Here is an 18,672-nt window from a genome sequence, read left to right as displayed (position 1 = left end):
TGAATCGCCTGATAAGGCACTTTTTCATGACAGGAGCGGAGGATGTTTCTGTTTGCTGGACAGTTGTGATGCTTAAATGGCAGGCATGTTGTTGATCCTGTCATGTTGATGAAGTGCTTTGTTTTGACTTTTCCAACCACAAGGTTTTGTTTTCTTTAAATGACAAAGAGGAATATACGTAGGCTAAGAACAGGCACAGTGTTTTAAACATTTATGGGATCGTTCATGTTTTAAGTTCTCAGAAATATGGCCACAAAATCAATTTCAAGGCTTTGATAAAATAACAGTTTAATGTTGTTGTTTTTATTAATTTTAGAAACATAGTGTTTTTTCAGATCCTCATACGTAAAACACTACAGTGAAAATAAAGCATATCATCACACTATCATTATGCTTATTTAAAGGCTATTTTAACCCATGCAGGGGCTTCTGCTAGTTCAACTTATTCATAACAATATTATTGATAATAGAGAAGATAATAGATAAAAAAGAACATATTAGAGATTATATTTACAGATGATGTTTTAGAGTTTCCTGTTTTATCATGTACTTATCTTTGCTTCTGTCCTCTAGATCCCGCTCGTGTTCCCTTCCCTGATTGGACTCACATGTATCCTCTGATTGTCTGTGTATTTACGCCATGTGTCCTCCCTCACGTTGCTAGTTTGTTGTGTTTCCTGGCGTCGCCTTGTTCCAGCCTCCTTTTTTTTCTCGAGGGTTTACTTGTGTGTGACCATTGCTTGATTTTTTTAACTGCCACTGTTTTTATGTGTACTTCCTTTTTTTAGATTAATTTGCCTCACTGACAGGTACCGTCCTGAGGGGTGTTCCAGTTAGGTCGATAAAGGGTTAAGCATGGCTTACTTCTTTAAGTCTCACTCATTTCAGTGAGCCGTTCTATCACAGTGGCTTATATGAGTATTAGCTCAGTAACCATGGTAACTTACTGATCAGAACAAGCCCGAATCAGGGAAGGATAACAGTTAGTTAGTTCAGCAGTGTGTAAAAAAAAAAGACTTCCGGGAAACCAGTTTCTCAAAATAACGTTCTTCCAATATTTCCAATAATTAAGCCACATTTCAATTAGGCTATTTTAATAACACCGTGTTCTGAAGACAGATTGCAAAACAAAATTCTGCACTTTTTGTTAAAATGCCAACAGTTACTCTCGCTCTCTGCTCCTCTGGTCTCCCTCCTCCTTCTGCCTTGCGCACCTGAGAGCAATCTACACTCAGAGAGTAGGTGGAGAATTTGGAGGATCCAGTTTGTTGAAACTCTTGTTCGTTGGCCTTGTTCACATTGCACCTCCAAATCCAAATTTTAGCTCACCCAGATTGTATGTGGTTTGATTTTTTTTGCCAGTCTGAACACACAAAGCCACATGAGATCTGATGTTTCCAAATCTGATTAAAACCACTTGAGGATTTGATTTCAAATCTGATTCCTTCAGATCTGACTCAATCTGAACGTCTTGGTCACTGTTGTCATTGTCAATGGTGTCGCGTTGCAAGTGACACAGAAGAGACATTTAAATGACGTAGATCCGGCGGGCAGGAAGTTAACTTCAGTCGGTGAAAGAAAACGGCAAGAATCAAAACAAACGTAGTTAAGCAAGTGGACAGACCATAACATTGTTTGCATCAGAAATGATCACACTTCTCTCTCATCAATTTTGCTGTTGTTTTTGCTGGGCATTACCTGTTACCATAGAAACCAATGTGGATTAGACCCGGTCAATATGAACAAACAGATCGGATTTGGTCACTTGCGATTTGTAATGTGGATAGTCAGTCAGTTATATCGGATTCTGGTAAGATTTGGGGAAATATCAGATTTGGTCGGCAGTCTGAATAAAGCCTGTGAGTCACTCTCACACAGCTCTGTGCAGAAGGTCAGGACCCTCTTTTGCTCTCATGTGTTTTTTTCTCTATTTTTCCAATTCTTGTGCATGTTTACATTTCTGGTTATTTTAGGTTGGGCAGAAGATACCTGGTAGTCTAATGTTCACTTTTCTTGTTTGTTTTCTTGGTGGCTAATTGTACATTGTGAACTAAATTGTACACATCAGTTGTACAAACATATTTTAGCTGTTAAGATTGCTGACGTTAAGATGGGAAAATGAAGGGCAAGGGTTAGAAGGTCACAGAGGTCTCACCAAATTGATTCAACTGACATTTAAGAGTCACCCTTCATTATGTAGCCTACACAATCATTTTGAACATATCTGATATAATGTAGCCTACTGATAGGCCCAAATCTAACAATATTTAGTTCCTGCTGGGACACTTTCAATACTTGGAATAGATGAGGATACACAAATCTATTTTTGGGGGGGTCTTTATATCTAGAACAATCATGAGATTTTTCACATGATTTAAGGATGGTTTGTCAGTCAACACTGCAAGATGGCTATTAGACTGAAATAACACACGCTATACCTGTGATCTTTCCTTTGGAACCATCATCAGGTCAACATATATTTGAACTGTAAAATGTTTTCTGAAGCACTAGCTTTTTCTCTGCATTAAGATGTATATGGTTTGCAGAGGAGGATCCATAATCTTTTCTGATTGGATAGATCCATCGCACAAACATAGCATATTTTCCTGCACCTTTCTTAACAGATTAGCCAGTTTATATTTCATGACCCCATGACCTTTCCTGCATCATGTTACGGTACAGCTCGAGGATAGGACAATTGTTGAGAAGTTGTTTGTTCTATCTTTCAAAGTACTCTAATTAATGCAGATGATGCTCCCCCCCAAGACTGTGTGTATTCTGTACCCTTGTTTTCTATATTTCTGATCACTTGTGATGTGTGGTCTATTCTTCTCATTCATTCTCTATATTACAAACTAATTGGGCAAAATCATCTGGCCAGAGGTTTTTTTTTTTTTTTTTTTTCACAGTCCGGCTGCTCAGCTCACCACAATGACTCTGCCCAGCAGATAGAAGTCTATCAGTCAGACAACAGAGAGCCTTTCTGAGCTGCCAGTGAGGCCGCCTACTCGTTGCATTTCAGAATGGGGGCATGGAATAGATTTGCACATATTGAAATAATTTTTTGCCCAGGGATCTTTTTTTCTTTTTAAGTCTTGGGACAATTTATACAGTTTGATGTTAATACCGACGAGCATCTGATGGTTATGGACTCCCTAACAAGTATTTAAAGTTAATGAAAATGTTTAAAATCCTACTTTATACAATACTCCCATGCTGATATATCAATAGATTCCCTCAGCCCACTTCTTCATAAACTGTATGCATATTTGAAATTGAGTGGGCATCTTCCAAATGTGAAGTCAGCTAGGTAAGTAAATCAAATTTTTGTTTCCACAGGATGTGTCCTCTTTGCTGAGTTTACTGTTGCTCTAGTGAAAAATTCAGTCAGAAAAACTTTATTCGTCATGCTGGTTTTATTTATCATTTTCATACCATGTCACATGCAATCCTCCAGCATCAGCTGTTCACAACACCTGCTCACATAGATGGGACCAGGCACTGCTCCACTGCCTCATTGTTAGCCTATCATATTGCTGCTGTAATTTGTAACTTGTCAGCTGTTTCAAATAGCCTTTGTGAGATAAACATGTCGTGTAGCTTTAGACCTGAAGTTCTGGTTTTGGCTGTGTGCTTTAAAGAAGGAGAATAAGGATTAACAAAGTTATTCCTCAAGAAAATGAATGTAACATTGAATTTCCTTAGCCACATATTGGTAATACACCTTTCAGAATGTTGAATTCATCCCTGATTTTAATTTAAGGAAAAGGGCTTTCGAGTTTGATAGACAGATGGTGTGAATAACCTTTTTTTCCAACCCTAAATATCACTGTTGCAAACATGATTGAATGTGTGAATGAACACAAGAAAACTTTGTCAAGATCATAATGTGCAGTAAGCCCAAGATGACAAATATAAAAGCCCTTCATTGACATAAGCGTTACATTTAAACAAGTTTCAGTGACAAGCCTCAGCTATCAGTGGGTGTAATTATCAACAGCTCTCACAGAGTTGCCCTATAACCTGTGTAATCTAATTAAGTCCAAGACACTCGTTGGCAGAAATTGACAAAAATAGGCATTACAAATCAATTAGTGTGGGAAAAGATTCACAGGAATACCAAGAAAGAGATACAGGGCTGAAGTGCTGAGATAAAGACTCACAGAAAATAAGTCATGCTAGCTCGCTAAATCCACATGCTGTTCCTTTAAGCTCTCGCTGTTGTTTTATAGAATATTCCCTCAGAGGTCACCAACCCTGCATGTGTGTTTGTCACTTCATCGGCTATTTGTAATGATGTCCTCAGAGCCTCCTTCAGAAACCCATTGGCTATTTACACATTTATTTATTTTTTATAAGATTAGCATAATTTATGTCCACAGTAAATTGTGACACTGCACATTTGTAAGCCTAATGTTTAAATGTGACAGCATAGCTTCCATTTCAATGAAGTCTTTACCAAATTTTAGGGAAACTAGCTTTAATCAGGATTTCAGGAGACATGCATGATGCTTAGGTGCTTTAGCTATTATAATTCAATGCTATTGCGGTGGCTTTGGGTGTCTTTAAATATGGCTGCTGCTTTTGTAATGGCTGATGGCTATTGCTATAGCTTTGTATATGGCCATTGCTATGGAAATAAAATGGGCTGTGCTGTGATTATGACTGGATGGCTATGCCATAACCATAAACACAGAGAGCAATTCCCATAGCTATAGCAATGCTCATAGCTTAATCAAGACTATAACTCTAGTAGTTATTTAGACACAAATGTTGCTAGAGGGTCGTCACAGGAGAGATAACATTTCAATGATGTCTAAAAAACAGGCAACATCTCTATGTTGATGTTCAATCAGCTTACCAATCCAAGAGAGTGGTTACCACTGAATGTGGATTGCCTCAAGAGGTCTTTACAGATTCAAGGGTAGGGTCACATCACTCCAGTGTGGAATGGTAGGTTATATGACTCCTCAGGGATGCAGAACCATACGGCCTAAAAGCTGAAGATGTGCTTCCAGAGGCAAGGAGGGTGACCATCTCCCCACGAATCCTGACAAGCACACACATGCACACACACACACATACAGGCTCTGACGTATATATATCTGTGTCATAATGTTTTCGAAGCATGATTTGACAATATTTCAAATGGTTCGCTTGCTGTGATAGAATTCTCTGGTCAAGTGACGGTGAAGGACAGTTTATAACAGCAAGGGCTTCTTTGTCCTCTTTAAACATTGAATTTACTATTTTAAAGCGTTTCAGTTGGGGTGGCAATGGCTCAGTTGGTAGAGTCATCGTGTCTCAACTGAAAGGACGGGGGCTCAATACCCCAGGTCACTCACATTTAACATCAAGTTGATCCCTCCTTAATCGGCAGAGTATGAATGTGTGTGAATGGAATTAGATACTACTGATGGTTCCTTTACATAGAAGCTTATAGCTATCAGTTTGTGAATGGGAAGGTGTGACCTGTGGTTTAAAAGAACTTTGAGTAGTCAGAAGACTAGAAAAGCATGACACAAGTTTAAGTCACGTGTTTGGAATCATTATCCTGTATTGTTCTGCATTAAATTGTAAACCTGATTAGCTCTATAGCGGCATATTAAAAATGCCTTAATATTGAATATGACTTCTGTCACGTTTTATCCTAAATTTACTCTGACTGTGTGATAATGTTTGGTTTGTGTGGTGTGCTTAATAAGTACTGTTGATCTGTGCTTCTTATAAAAGCCCTTACATTTTAAGTAAAAATGCAGCAAGATAATGCAATTGCTGGAGAAATTGTGCAGTGAATGGTGCATGCTGAAAAGGGCTCATGCTAAACAGCCAATATTGTTCCTCTAAGATGAATACTACCAGAGATAGAGATGGATGCACGATGTGGTACATTTCTAAGGTTTGTGGAAAAGTGGATGCTGCACTGCTGGCTTTTCAAAAGTCGATTTAATAAAAGTTATCAAATTAAAAAACGTGTTGATTCTTTTGCTTTTTCCTTAAAGAGCTGATGCCAAACTGAATTATTTTGTTTAAGGTCAAAAGAAATCAATGGTATGACGAGTTGAAGTTGGAGTGAACTGCTGAGGCTTCACAGAATTATTTTCAATGTGTGAAGAGAGAGAAGTAGGACTATCTTTCCTTTATAAGAAAATGTGACAATGAGTGCAAAAGGATGTCTGAAGGATGGCCAACTTCAACTCTTTTAACCACATTAGTTGCTTGAAGCAAAAATGCACAGCCATTTTCAATCAATCAATCATTTTGTATTTGTATAGCACCAATTCATTAGAAATGTTGCATAAAAGTAAAATACCTGAGTATTTTAGACCCAATGTTAATACATCATGAGCACTAAGCAATATTTAGCAAAAATACAGTGAACCAGACTCATGTTGAGCAGCCATCTGCTGAAACTGTGATGGGTTTGGACAGTGGGATAGAGTGAGATGCATGAAGAAGGTGAAGGATAGAGACGACCAGAGCAACAACAATAAATAAGATATATAGCTACAGTGTCAGTAACAATTGTAAAGTATGTGTAGTATATGCAGTAACAGCTAAGTGGGATAATAGATGGGCGACCGGCTAGGCCTCTCAAACATAGCAGATTCTTTTTGCCGATCTCAGACTCACAAGCACGAGCCGTTTTCATGTCCTGCGCATCGCAACACAAACCCTAACAGAGGGGCACGCTCACAACAAGCTAACATCCCAACAGTGTAGTCGTGAGATGCCCATCAGCAGAGGAGAATAAGGTTGAGGTGAGCTGTCTCTTTCTCCCTCTCTCGCTGGCTGGGGGAGTGCAGCATGTTAAAATGTTGAATTAATAATCCCATCAAATGATTCTGTTACAAAGGGGCACTTTAAAATAAAGCGCTCTTGCAATGAGATTCTAATGATAAAGTCTGAGCTGATGTGAGAAGACTCACTTTGCAGTTAATATTAAATACTGATAATTATTAACAGAAAAAACATCTTTGTAACCCCAAATACAGTTAACGAATACACACCGAGAAAGGGGGGCAGGTACGATTCTGTAAAGAGCATTTCTTTAGGAGTCAGCGAGAGTAGCACTAAACTTCACTGTTTCCATAATCTGATTTATGAATGAGATAGATTAAACACCTCAGGCTTGTTTATAATGACTGTTTAAATCTTTTGAGCATTCAAAGATATGTGAATATCTTTTTTTTTGTTTTACTTTACATAGATAGAGACACTTCCACCATAAATAAACTAAAAATACAGGAGTATATATACAGCTATCAAAGGGTTTGACTCTCAAAATGTTCTAGTGGAGATTTGATTTCAGTGAAAGGGAGAGATGGTCATTGTTATCTGGTGCAGTTTTTATGATTTTTTTAAAAAACAAACAAATACGTAACAGTTACAACACAACAGTGTTTTATTATGAACACAAAAAGTATTTCAATCAAAGAAAATATCCCAAAATTGTTTACTATTGCTGTCAAGAGCTTTAAAAACAGAAAATCTGTATCAGCCAGAAATCGATATCAGCAGGTCAGAGCAGGTAGAAATTTGGAACCAGCCGAAGAGATTGCATTCAGTGCATCCCTAGTTTGATTAATACTATTCAGTGTGATCTAATCTAATCTGACCTGATCTGATTATTTTTTTTAATTAGCTTTATGAAAGTGTCATTATATAGATATGACCATGTGCTTGTTGCTTGTCCAAGATACAAAAGTCTCAGCCTGTCCTAAATGTACTGGGAACCATATGACGACAATATATCTTCACACCCCTTGAAGTTACCATCATCATGGCAAGATGTCATTTCCCAAAACAAACCACACATGGACAAAACAATGAACCATGGTATGATTTAATTGAACTACACAATGCTGTTCCAAAAATGCTCCTGGTGTTGATATGGTCATAGTGTGAGCTAGATTGAGCACAATTATGACTGAAGGCAGCTGAGATGATTCACACAGTGACCTTTTACCACAGAGCGGAAGTGAAAGCCCAAGATAATGAAGCACTCCTTACTTTAGACTCCAGTCAAAGTTTGTGTTCATGCAGAATATGGGAGACCTTTAAACCACAGAGGGGGGATTAATAAAGTAACATAACAGTTTAGGGATTAGAAGTGTTTGCATTGCTGTTTCTCTAATGAGACTCACCCAACCCCCGATATTTCCATTAGCTTTGGGCTTGAAAGCATCTAAAGCCTATCCACTTGTCCACCTGCTCCCTGTCTAACCATCAATGCTGCATCCCATTAACATTAACTCTCATTTATTTATCATACTTTTCATCCCCCCTCACCCACTTTCCCCAGTGCCACTCTCTCTGCGTAAAGATTCATCTGCTTCTCTGAGATCTGTTTGCCTGCATCTATTGACTATACACATCAAATATCATTGAATGTATTCTTATTTATTCTTTTTTGTGGACTCATTTTATCCTCATGTAATTTCTTTTCCTGTCCTCATGCTTTTATGTTACTATCGTTGACTATCTCTCTAATATCTAATCTATAAGCATCTATTGCTTAAATTAGTAATACCATCACTAACGCCAGGTGATTTTCACCCGATATAATATACGTTATCAAAAGTACTTAAACAAAACATATCAATGCCTGCCTAACAAAATGAAAAAAAAATTACAATGGGCGGACCCTATAAAAAGGCTCTAAAATTAATAACAAATTAGGAAAACAAAACATCCTAAGAAGAAAAAAAATCAAGAGTCTTTGGTCCACCCATTCCTGGGACCTATGAGACTTCCCTGGTGAAGGCACAGTCTCCTTGACACACAAGCAGCTGCAGGAGAGAGAAACTATTGCAGGGTGAAAATCACCCGAACACGTGCCTGTAGGAAAAACATGTTTTTGGGAAGGGAAACACACGCCTTGAAATTTTTAAAAAAGACAGTGCTGAAGCTGCCCAGGGACACGTGACACTCAGACAAACGCAACATAATGAAAATCATGTTAATGGCGATAATGCTCAAGGGTTAAACTGAAATTATCACCCTGAGTTTTAAAAGCCAGTACATAATCAACATTTTGTTATTTGACAATGTATGTGTTTATAGCTGCTGTAGGGAATGGTTGCATCAGTGATTTGACGGCCAAGGTCAAAATCTTGTTTTGACTCTCTATCACCTGGAGACAGTTGTGTGTCACAGAGCTTTATGTAAGTTTTGATCCAGTCACATAATAGGAACAGTTTTGATAATGGATCAAGGCTGACAACACATTGATGAGGCTGATACAAAAGAGAGAGTTTAGAAATAAGTCATGGATCATCTTAAAGAGGATGATTATTATTTAACATATTAGTGTCGAAACCTCTAAAACAAGGGACAATTATCAAGCATAAATCAGCCTTGATGAACTTGCTTTGGAGGATAGACTACTTTATCCAGATATGCTGCACTAGATACATAGCTGTCGGACTTTTTTTTTACTGTAAAGAGGCTAAAGTGAAAAACTTTGTTGAAAAAATGTGACAGTGCATTTCATCAGGTCAACAGGTCAGTGTGCCAGTTTTTTTTGGGTTTTTTTCACCAAGCTGCATGCCTCTTGTTCCGAATTCCCTCTAGAAATAATTAACAACCCTGCCAATTATTCATCCCCACAATTCACCGTCACCTCTTAACCATCAGAGGTCCCAATAACAAAGTTCTGCATGAACGCATCGAGCGTCATCTGATAAGACTTGGCACTGTGTGACTCAATGCACACACACAAACATATTTCCCATGTGCAAAATGAATGGAGGGTGTTAATAATGATGATGGGTTCAAATGTTTTTAATTAAGACACGTGATGAAGATATCGCCATTCAAAAGCAAAGATATGTGGATAATTATTGAACATAGATGTCGCTCTTTTGTATCTTTCCTCTTCATCCACTTTCTTTCTCTTCATTCCCTTGTTTCAGTTTTTCAATTGTTGTCCTGTTGTCTTCCTCTTTTATTCTTGTTGATGTTCTGAGGCTTCCTTTCTCCTTTCATCATTCTCCTTAGTTCCTGCATGAACCTTTGTTTTCTTGTAACTTCCTGTCTCACCTCCATCTTTTCTTCTTTTCATTCAGTCCAATTTATCATTCCTATATTTCATCTTTCTCTCATTTTTTAATGATCTGATTACTTTGGTTTCTGATTCAGTGACCAAAGATGAATTGTTAAATAGTTCTTTGAATGTGGGCAGTGGAAATACTTCAAGATAATTATGAGCATTGGCATTGAGGCATTATTTTACACTTTTATTTGGAACTGATCAAAGGTCAAACACGACATGATTGCTAAAAACTATACATACTCAAACACTTATTTTGTTGCTTTAGAACATTTTCACTGTGTCTTTTTCTCTCTCTGTTGGCTATCGTTTTCTTCCCTGGACTTGACTTGACTTCACGTTTTCTTCACATTGCCCTTCACACTAAGCAAACTTTTCAGCTCCTCCAGTTGTAGCAGATTGCTGAACACCAATGACACATGGTGATTAATACTGGTTCCCTCAGAATAATAAACCAAAGACTAAAAGTCTGGATGACATAAGACTTGGACTAAAAGTTTATTATGGTGTGGTGCTATTCAAAATGAAATAAAATGGCTGGTTGTTTGTGTGTTTTTCTGGAACAAGACCCATTTTAATTGCAGTAAACACTTAAGACAGAGAACTAAACCAAAAAGGAAAACATTCAATGCAACCTCCACCTTGTGTCTTCCTTATATATATATATATATATATATATATATATACACAGTCACACACACACACACACACACACACACACACACACACACAAACACACACACACACACACACACACACACACACACACACACACACACACACACACACACACATATAATGGTAAGAATTAGAAGAAGCAGATACAAGCATAAGGGTCATGCATCATGACAATTGACATTGCCAAAATGATAATGTCAACTCACTGTTACTGGTCTAACTCACTGGGCTTTTTTTCAATTTCTTCACTCCAGATACCAAACAAAGGACTAAACTCTGTCTCAATATTACTGGCAAGTTCTCTCAAGCCCCATTACCACCAAGCGGTTCAGTTCGGTTCGTCTTGGTACGGCATGCATTTTGTGGCATTTCCATAGACTAAAGGCAGGAAAGATTCCCAAATTACCGACCCTACATTTTGGCACCCTTCTGTTGGGGGGGCCAGGATTATCAATCCGACCCTAAATGGTGGATTTTTGTCCTTTGTTGAATTTATTAGCGGGCTAGCTGTTAACGATTAATGCTATTACTAAGCTGACGCAGATATCGTTATCCAGCTTACACGCCGCCTACCAAATAGGTACAGTTAACTGTGGAAACACAAACAGAACTAAACCATACGCTCCGACTGCTTGGTCGAAACATTGCTTAAATATCCTAAAATAAAGTATACGGGCTTCAGGTACTTACCATATACCGGAAACCCCCCACACACTAACCTTTTCCCTGTTTACAACTCCCATTTTTTTTAGAATGAACAGTTTAGTGCATCCTCTTTTCTTCTTCTTTCCTTGTTTAATTGTTTTCCTCAATGACTTTATCATTTTGTTCCCATCCTGTTTGCTCTTCTATCTCCTGCGCTCCATCCATCCTTTCCTTTCTTTATCACCTCTGCTTTTCCTCTTTCAATTTCCTGTCCCTTCTTTATGTCAACCTATTTCCTCCAATTCTCCTCCTGATACACACACACATGCACACTCACACACCAGTTATGCTTAAGGGGCTGGTAAATAATTCAGTAAAACAAAGTGCTACACTCTCATCGGTGGGCAACCCGTCATGTTAAATCTCCCTAAAGTTTCACAGGACAGAACAAAACGCAATAAACAACATTATATGTTATTAAATATAATTTACAAAGTAGGGTAAAAATGCCTCTTAATTCATGTTGATCTGGAACATCAGATCAAATATCAGCAAGTTAATTTGCTGTTTGTGAATTAATAAATAATGTATTCATCACAGCTCTAGTACAGCTGCAAGACAAAATAGGTTCGTTGAGCAAGATATAACCTAGTTTATCCAATACACAACTGCCTCAAACATAAGGATAATTCATCTTGTGAAAGTCAGTGTGTGTGTGTGTGTGTGTGTGTGTGTGTGTGTGTGTGTGTGTGTGTGTTTAGCCCTAGTCTAATTTCCGTTTCAAGCCACAATATTTACTCCACTGTGATGTTTTGCCTTCAATCTGAATGTCAGTTAAATGGGGGGACAAAGTGATCCCCACTCTGTTCCATCTTCGGAGGGTTAGGTTAAGTGATAGTGGCATTATAGGTGCAAGACTGGTTGAGTGGAGCTAGCCACACCAAGGCGCTACTTGTCAACAGGCAAAGCAGGCAACTACTTGGAGCCCCAGATCAGTAGGGGGCCCCTGAGGGCTTACAAACTTAAACAAAAGCAGTGGCCCAAAATGTCAATTTTTTGCGCTAACAGTAGGAAACTTCCTTTAGGGGTCACGTTGTGTGCATCATTGCTGTGTTGACAAAAGTCTGTCAGTGAAGTCAAACAATAAAAATGTTGATAGGACAGAAAAAAGAAACAGGAAAACAGAGGAAGAGGAGTAAATGTCAGGACTACAGACACTACGGTGATGAAAGCTGGTTGGAGGGCCCAAAATTGATTTTTGCCAAGGGCCCCAAGAGACTCCAGAATTGCCGCACACACAGCATTGTGTGTGTGGATGTCTGACTGCGTGTGTATGTAGAGCTCCCACTGTGCCGTGCTTCTGCAACACCAAAAGGCAATGTGGATTCAAAGACTGAGACACCAATATTACACAGTCCGAGAATCAATATGAATGTAAAAAAACATGATGATGTCTGGGCTTAGTTACAGAACTTTAGTTAGAAAAAGCAGTCTGAAAGGGCTTTTATATTTGTTTGTATGTGTATCTTTTCTCCACACAGCTAATCTGGTATACTTGAGACAATCAGCAGACTTGTTTTTGTGCACAACTGTGCTTTTTTATGATCCCTTTGTTGATAGTGTGTATGTTTAAAGCTCTATATTCCTCATTGGTACATGGATCATGTCTTCCCTCTTAAGATCCCCCTTTCCAGTCCAACAGGGATTGTCTCCCACTGTTAAATGCATATGTGAACAAGCAACTATGGGGCAATATTTGTCCCCGGGGGGCAATTCCAGTCTGCCTTTAATTTTCAAGAAAAAATCTGGAGGGCATGTGTGAAAAAGACTATAGAGATTATTTCAAGAAAGGACTCAAAAGAGGTCACAAACCTGGCTGAATAGATTTTATTCTGATAGGGTGGATGATACAACACCACCCTTCTTTCTCTCTGGGTTAGAAAACCAAAAGCAGGTTTGAGGCTTCATTGAAGTTATTCATTATAAATCTAATATGATGTGAATGCACCATAAGTGGACCCTGCATCTATTGATCTGCTCACATTAACGTGTCATCTTAAGTTTTTTAGGCTCCTCTGATTGTCAAACATCAAAGTCTGGGCTCAAACACTGAGCCAAAAAGCCATTTGATGCGACCTGCCTGGACCGAATCTGTATCACAGGGTACTGATAGTAGAGTGAAGTGCTCATCAAAAGATAGTGGAAGCCTTCAGACATAATGAGTCTGGAGTGCTGTACTCTGTGTGCACATGTCAAAACACAGTGTTTCGCTTTTTTTTTGTATGCACATGTGCAACTGTGATCATAAGTGTTTCTTTTGTGTGAGATGGTTGCATGTGGACTAAAAAAAAAAACAACGGACATGGGATGACAAGAAAACTCAGACAAGACTGAAGTTATTTTGCTTGGCCCTAAAAACCTCAGCAAGGCTTTTGTTCAATTTCAATACTTTATTAATCCCTCAGGGGGAAATTGTGGTTATTTTTGAGACATGCTTCTCACATGCACAGGTTTGAATCACACACATGCACAAGCAGGACCTGTGACATGCATTAATTAATGGAGAGGTGTCAGAGTGCGTCAGCTGCCCCCAAGTGGAAGTGCACCCTGAGCTAGTGGGGGTTTGGTGCCTTGTTCAAGGGCACCTTTGCAGTGCTCAGGAGGTGGTCTGGTACCTCTCCAGCTCCCAGACCAACTTCCATATTTTGGTACACATCAGCACTTGAACCAGTGACCCTCCGGTTCCCGAACTCAAGTCCCTACGGACTGGGCTAGTGCCACCCCTTATGCTACTGCTGCCCCTTAAAGAGTATAAATGCCCTTTTACCCTTCTAGAACATTATGCTCCCAGAATGCAGATCTGCATACGGTCTCTAAGGGCGCGGACACACTGGCCATCTATACCATGCACTCAAGCACGATTGTAAACGATTTGTCTTTCTTTTAGTGTCCAAAAAACGGGGCATTGTGTAAAATAAAAACAAAAAACAATAAATATTTGGAAAGAGCACAGAGATGATCGCAAATGTTCTGAGAAAAACGGAGACATTTTTTAGTTTGTAAACTTTGCCAGCAACACATTTCAGAAAAGTTACATACATGGTCTTGATTACCACCCTGTAGTTTTACCTACACTGTTATCAACATTTTTGAACAATGAGACAAGACAAGGCAAATATTTAACCATTTATGTTTAAACATTTTCAACAAGTGATAAGACGAGACTAAGGAAGGCCACTTCATCATCCAGGCTCTTCTGACCTTGAGTTAACAACAAACAGATCCTCTTTAGCCTTTTTATGAATTTTGACTAGTTTGACCACAGGACAATTTTTTATTTCATTTTTTCTTTTAACATGTTAAATCAATTTGGGCCAAGAAACATTTCTGGATCTCTTTATGCACTATTCTGTTATTTCTTTAATATATGTTTTGTCCCTTACTGTGCAAATAAATAAATAAATTCTAAATACTCTTGGACAGACCACAGGTGGTGAGGATGGGAACAGTCAGCACAAGAACCCTCCAGGGCTGCTCAAGTCCTCAGCCCAAAACTCTTGTCTGTATACATATGACTGTGTCTCCCCCCAGAACAATATCAGCATCATCATTTATTATGCCAACGACTCATATTTGATCTCAGAGGTAAACTCCTTTCCTAATGAGTAAGTGAAACAAATGTTTGTCTTCTTAAGAAGGTATGCTGTCAGCTAAGTAACAGTCCAGCATTGTTATAATACCAAGAGTCAGAGGTATGTCCATGCTAGAAGCTCAATGCTGGTGTGTTCTGAATAAAAAGGAAGCAAACCATAATGCCAACCCCACCCATTATAACTGCAGAACATGAAACTCAGGGATTGTTCAACCCAGTCCTACTAATTGACTAAAACATCTAAAGAAGAGTGAAGAACAGAATCAGAAAGATTCAGAAAGAGGACGATGTCTCTTGTCCCAGAGACGTTAACTTTGAGATCCGGTAACATTCATGGTCCACATGAGGAAGATTATTGGTGAATGATTTATCTCAATAAAGGGATATAATCAGGTATGACTGCTTTATTGTTATCTGTGGAGAAATGTGGTTTTATGATACTTAAAGCTGTATACTGTAATGACATGGTACATTTACAGACTGAACAAAGGTCAAAGCTTAAACAATAAAGTTCTTCAACAGGACTTGAAGGTATGTAGACAAGAAAAAAGATTACAAAACTCAACAGTGGATTTCAAAGAAGGAAGCAATAACTGTATTTTCTTCTTCAAACTTTACAGTAGGAATGTATGAATAATATTTAATGTGTAACTGTTGAGAGTAAAGTGTCCTCTCTCTGAGTCCAAATATTTTAACTGCATACTGTAAGTCTCAGGTAACACACCGTGTATATTACCTCTCTAAAGGGCTGATCTCTCTTCCCCCACAGTCAACTCTGATTCATCCAGTTAACTCTCTGCTCCCTCCCCATCATAAAAAAATAAAATAGTGTGAATTACAGGAGCTGATAAAAACTCATTCACTGCAGCAAGTCAACAAGAGTAGCAACAAGAACTGTTTGACCGCGACCGTCCCTGAGAGGAGAAATGGCTCAGAGAGGAAAACAACTGGACCGAGAGACAATCAGCTGTCCCATCTGTCTGGACCTACTGAAGGATCCAGTGACTACTACCTGTGGACACAGCTACTGCATGAACTGTATTGAAAGTCACTGGGATACACAGGATGAGAAGAGAGTCTACAGCTGCCCTCAGTGCAGACAGGACTTCATACGAAGGCCTGACCTGAGGAAAAACAACATGTTAGCAAATTTAGTGGAGGAGCTGAAGAAGACTGGACTCCAAGATGCGCCTGCTGATCACTGCTATGCTGGAACTGAAGATGTGGCCTGTGATGTCTGCACTGGGAGGAAACTGAAAGCCTGTAAGTCCTGTCTGCAGTGTTTGGCCTCTTACTGTGAGAAACACCTCCAGCCTCATTTAAAAGCACCTCCATTAAAAAAACACAAGCTGGTGGACCCCTCCAAAAAGCTCCAGGAAAACGTCTGCTCTCGTCATGATGAGGTGATGAAGATGTTCTGTCGTACTGATCAGCAGTGTATCTGTTATCTCTGTTTATTGGACGAACACAAAGGTCATGACACAGTCTCAGCTGAAGAAGAAAGGAGCGAGAAGCAGAGAGAGCTCGAGATGTGTCGACAAAACATCCAGCAGAGAATCCAGGTCCGAAAGAAAGATGTGAAGCTGCTCCAACAGGAAGTGGTGGCTATCAATGGCTCTGCTGATAAAACAGTGGGGAACAGTGAGACGATCTTCACTGAGCTGATCCGTCTCATGGAGAAAAGACGCTCTGATGTGAAGCAGCAGGTCAGATCCCAGCAGCAAACTGAATTGAGTCGAGTCAGGGGGCTTCAGGAGAAGCTGGAGCAGGAGATCCATGAGCTGAAGAGGAAAGACGCTGAACTGGAGAAGCTCTCTCACACACAGGACCACAACCAGTTTCTACACGACTACCCCTCACTGTCAGCACTCAGTGAATCTACACACTCATCCAGCGTCAAGAACCGTCCTCTGAGGTACTTTGAGGACGTGACAGCAGCTTTGTCAGAAGTCAGAGATAAACTACGGGACGTCCTGACAGAGAAATGGACAAATATCTCACAGACAGTGACAGAAGTGGATGTTTTACTGTCAGATCCACAGAACATGACCAGAGCTGAGTTCTTAAAATATTCATGTGACATCACACTGGATCCAAACACAGCACACAAACACCTGTTATTATCTGATGGGAACAGAAAAGTAACGTTAAAAGGTAGGCAGTCTTTTTCTAGTCACCCAGACAGATTCACTTATTATCAACAGGTCCTGAGTAAAGAGAGTCTGACTGGACGTTGTTACTGGGAGGTAGAGAGCGAAGATGAAGTGTGTTTAGCAGTCACATACAAGAATATCTGCAGAGCAGGAAGCTCAGATGAATGTTTGTTTGGACATAATGACAAATCTTGGAGATTATATTGGTACAACAACAGTTATAACTTTATGTACAACAATGTCGAGACTCCTGTCTCAGGTCCTCGGTCCTCCAGAGTAGGAGTGTACCTGGATCACAGAGCAGGTATTCTGTCTTTCTACAACATCTCTGAAACCATGACTCTCCTCCACAGAGTCCAGACAACATTCTCCCAGCCTCTACATGCTGGACTCAGGATTTATAAATTCTTGTTTTTTTCTTTAGGAGAGAGCGCTGAGTTGTGTCAACTAAAATAGACAGAAGTAATTTCAGGTACAGATCATTGTCCCTTACTGCACACAGATCTCCTGTCAATCAAAAATTAGGGGCGGTACTTTGATGTCTAAATATCTGTTGTGATATTGTGAGTGGTTGTTTTTTGTAAGGCGGCACTCCTTCCTGTGTCTGTCTAGTCGTGGAGACTATCTCTGCTCAACATGTTTCAAAATCAGGTGACGGACAAATATGAATGTGAACTGAGACCATTATTGTGTCAGAAATGTTTGAAACTGACATTTTTGTCTTTTGCCTTCAGTATGAAATGTTCAGAACTTTTTTTTTTTTTGCTCTTGAATGACTTCAACCCGGTGATGAAACCATGAAAGTGATATAATGAGGGGACAACAATTTTTCACTCCCTGCTTTTTCTTCACATTGAATCCCTTGTTGTGATTTATTTCTACTTCAAATCCAACTTCTTCTTTGTGTGGTTTGGGGCTCAAATGGTTTCAAACAGAAGGAAAAGCAAATTACTTTTCTTCTTTATTGGACATATTTTATTCTCACCACTTTGTGTGAATACTTCGACGATCACATTGACTTTGATTTGTTTTGTCAGTCTGTCAATGTTGTTTTTGTTCTAATTAAGTACAAAGAGAACAAAAAGAGAAATGATTTATTTTTTACATTTTTAACTGTAAATGTTTCTACTGTTGTGATATGAAATCATTCATCTGTGGTATATGTTTCTTTTCCTTTTGCATTTGCACATACAATAATTGGCTATAATGCATACAAAATCCATGTTATTATAAAGTTTGAATAAAGGCTTTAAAGTGAACATGTCTTTTCATTATAATACTGTACACGTTTCTCTTGGTATGGTAGGGAGCCAGCTAACATTTGTGATTTTTCAAAAGAAGTCACTATTTAGAGTATGTTATGCGCTTCCTTGACGCAGCATGTGTTGCCTGAGGCACTGCAGCTCCAGTCATCTTCTTCTGCCTAACCCTCCAACATATATACACTGAAACTGTGGCTTCATTTTATTCAGACTTCGTCAACGTTCATC

The 18,672-nt window shown here is 39.1% G+C and overlaps 1 protein-coding gene across 1 annotated transcript; it reads left to right on the top strand.

The window, feature by feature from the left end:
• Positions 1–15,952: 15,952 nt before the first annotated feature.
• LOC306835163 (tripartite motif-containing protein 16-like) lies at positions 15,953–17,638 on the top strand (the record flags this gene model as incomplete). The annotated part of the gene is made up of 1 exon (XM_079361591.1): positions 15,953–17,638. The coding sequence occupies exon 1, from the start codon at positions 15,956–15,958 to the stop codon at positions 17,636–17,638; it is 1,683 nt and encodes a 560-aa protein (XP_079217717.1). The 5' UTR covers positions 15,953–15,955.
• Between the last annotated feature and the right edge of the window lie 1,034 nt (positions 17,639–18,672).

This window comes from Symphodus melops (assembly GCF_947650265.1).
Source record: "Symphodus melops genome assembly, chromosome: 14".
NCBI lineage: Eukaryota > Metazoa > Chordata > Actinopteri > Labriformes > Labridae > Symphodus > Symphodus melops.
Note: the sequence above shows the minus strand (reverse complement) of the source record. Positions and strands in the feature narration are given on the sequence as shown.